Raw genomic sequence first — 1,728 nt, 5'->3', positions numbered from 1 at the left:
CACTCACACACAGACTCTCACACACACACACACACTCACACACACAGACTCTCACACACACACACACACACTCACACACACACACACACACTCACACACAGACTCTCACACACACACACACACACACACACACACAGACTCTTACACACACACACACACAGACTCCTCAGACTGTTGTAATAAACATTGGTCCTTTATTTTTCAGGTGTGTGACTTTTCTTTACAGAGCTGTGATTGGACGCTCGTCCATCTCCACTGTAAAACATATAACACTGGTTCCTGCCGTGAACACCACCACAGGTGTGCACTCAGCTCAGGTGTGAACACACCTCAACACACACAGTCCACTGCCGCAGCGTGTGTGTGTTCATGGTCATCACTAAGTTCACTACATGAAGAAAACTTTAAACACTTAATTTTTCCCTGATCGACGCCTGGAAGGTCAAAGGTCAAAGGTAATAAAAAACTAAAGAAGCTCAAAGCGGCCATTTTCTTGAGTTGATCCGCGGGGGCAGGGGGGCACAGGAGGGGTCGGTGGCCCTCTTGTATTACATGTTGACCCCCCGCAGGTAGTTAACTATGCCGAACACCTTTGAAGCCAGCTGCCCGCCATTGGCTTCTTTTGTGCCTTTAGCGATGACTAGAGCTGCAGAGACAGAGACACAGAGTCACCACACAAACAACAAACAAACAACAAACAAACAACAAACAAACAACAAACAAACAACACACAGCTGCTGCGTTGAGCTAAATGCTAACGTGCTAACATGTTCATGTTTAGTAAGTTTAATAACCACAGTACTTGAGTGTCACTGCAGCATCATGACTTCATACGTTGTTTAAACATGGAGGAAAATATTTCAGGGATAAAACCAACTCTAACACATTTATTAAATATTACCCACATTATATTATCAGTAATAATGTATTGTTATTTTTGTTCATTATAATTTAGTCTGCAGACATATTTGAGCTAACAGTGTGCTAACATGCTGATGTTTAGCACGTTTGATGTTCATCATGTTAGTTTAGCAAGTTAGCATGCTAACACTAGCTAATTAGCAGCACCCATCTGAGGCTGATGGGAATTACATTAGCGTTGCTTTTTATCTGATCATCAGCAAAAGTGCTGCACAAACTAAAACCTTGACCTGGTGGTGGCGCCAACACCTCATCGTGAGGGGAGCAGCAGCTGTTGAAAATCACATTTTCACATGTAATCCTGTTTGTACCTGAGACTTTAAATGTCCCAGAGCATCTGAGCTAGCACTGTTGCTAAGAAGCTAATCTGCTAGCATGTTTGTGGGCTGCTCAATGCTGGTGTTACCAGGTTATCTTATAAAGGACACTGAATTGATTATTGATTACTGAAGCTGTGTCCTCGTCATTGTCTGATATTACATTATATGTTTAATTTATTTATGCAAGTTTATTAAAAGTACAAACATGTTAAAAATCTATATGTTGCTTGTGAGTTCCTGAGTGTGAGAAAGGTTCGTACCGCTCTTGCTCTTGCCGACACAGACGCTGAAGGCGTTTCCTGAAGCATCTGCTGCCGTCTTTAAGTCCAGGCTGAACATCCCATCGTTGTCCATGTTGTCTCGGATCATCCTGCACTTCACTCCTCCAATCAGAGGGCCGCTTTGGCCGAAGTCGCTCCTCTTGCCGGCCAGCCGCTTAATCTCTTCCACCTGAGGGAGAGACGGACGGTTATCACCACACCTGGGG

General features: G+C 43.9%; 1 protein-coding gene across 1 annotated transcript in view; it reads right to left on the bottom strand.

The window, feature by feature from the left end:
• Window positions 1-174: 174 nt before the first annotated feature.
• The window catches only part of LOC111651948 (profilin-1-like), a 3,585-nt gene continuing 2,031 nt past the window's right edge, over window positions 175-1,728 (bottom strand). The window contains exons 3-4 of the mRNA XM_023402019.2: window positions 1,502-1,691; window positions 175-646 (exon numbers count right to left, since the gene is read on the bottom strand). Of these exons, the coding sequence (XP_023257787.1) occupies window positions 549-646; window positions 1,502-1,691 (288 nt within the window). The 3' untranslated portion in view covers window positions 175-548. The remainder of the gene's footprint in view (window positions 647-1,501; window positions 1,692-1,728) is intronic.

The sequence above is a fragment of the Seriola lalandi genome, unplaced genomic scaffold (assembly GCF_002814215.2).
Source record: "Seriola lalandi dorsalis isolate HSWRI2012SDOR001 ecotype SW California unplaced genomic scaffold, Sedor1 jcf7180002053882, whole genome shotgun sequence".
NCBI lineage: Eukaryota > Metazoa > Chordata > Actinopteri > Carangiformes > Carangidae > Seriola > Seriola lalandi.
The sequence above is the reverse complement of the archived record's forward strand: the minus strand, read 5'-3'. Positions and strand labels throughout refer to the sequence as shown.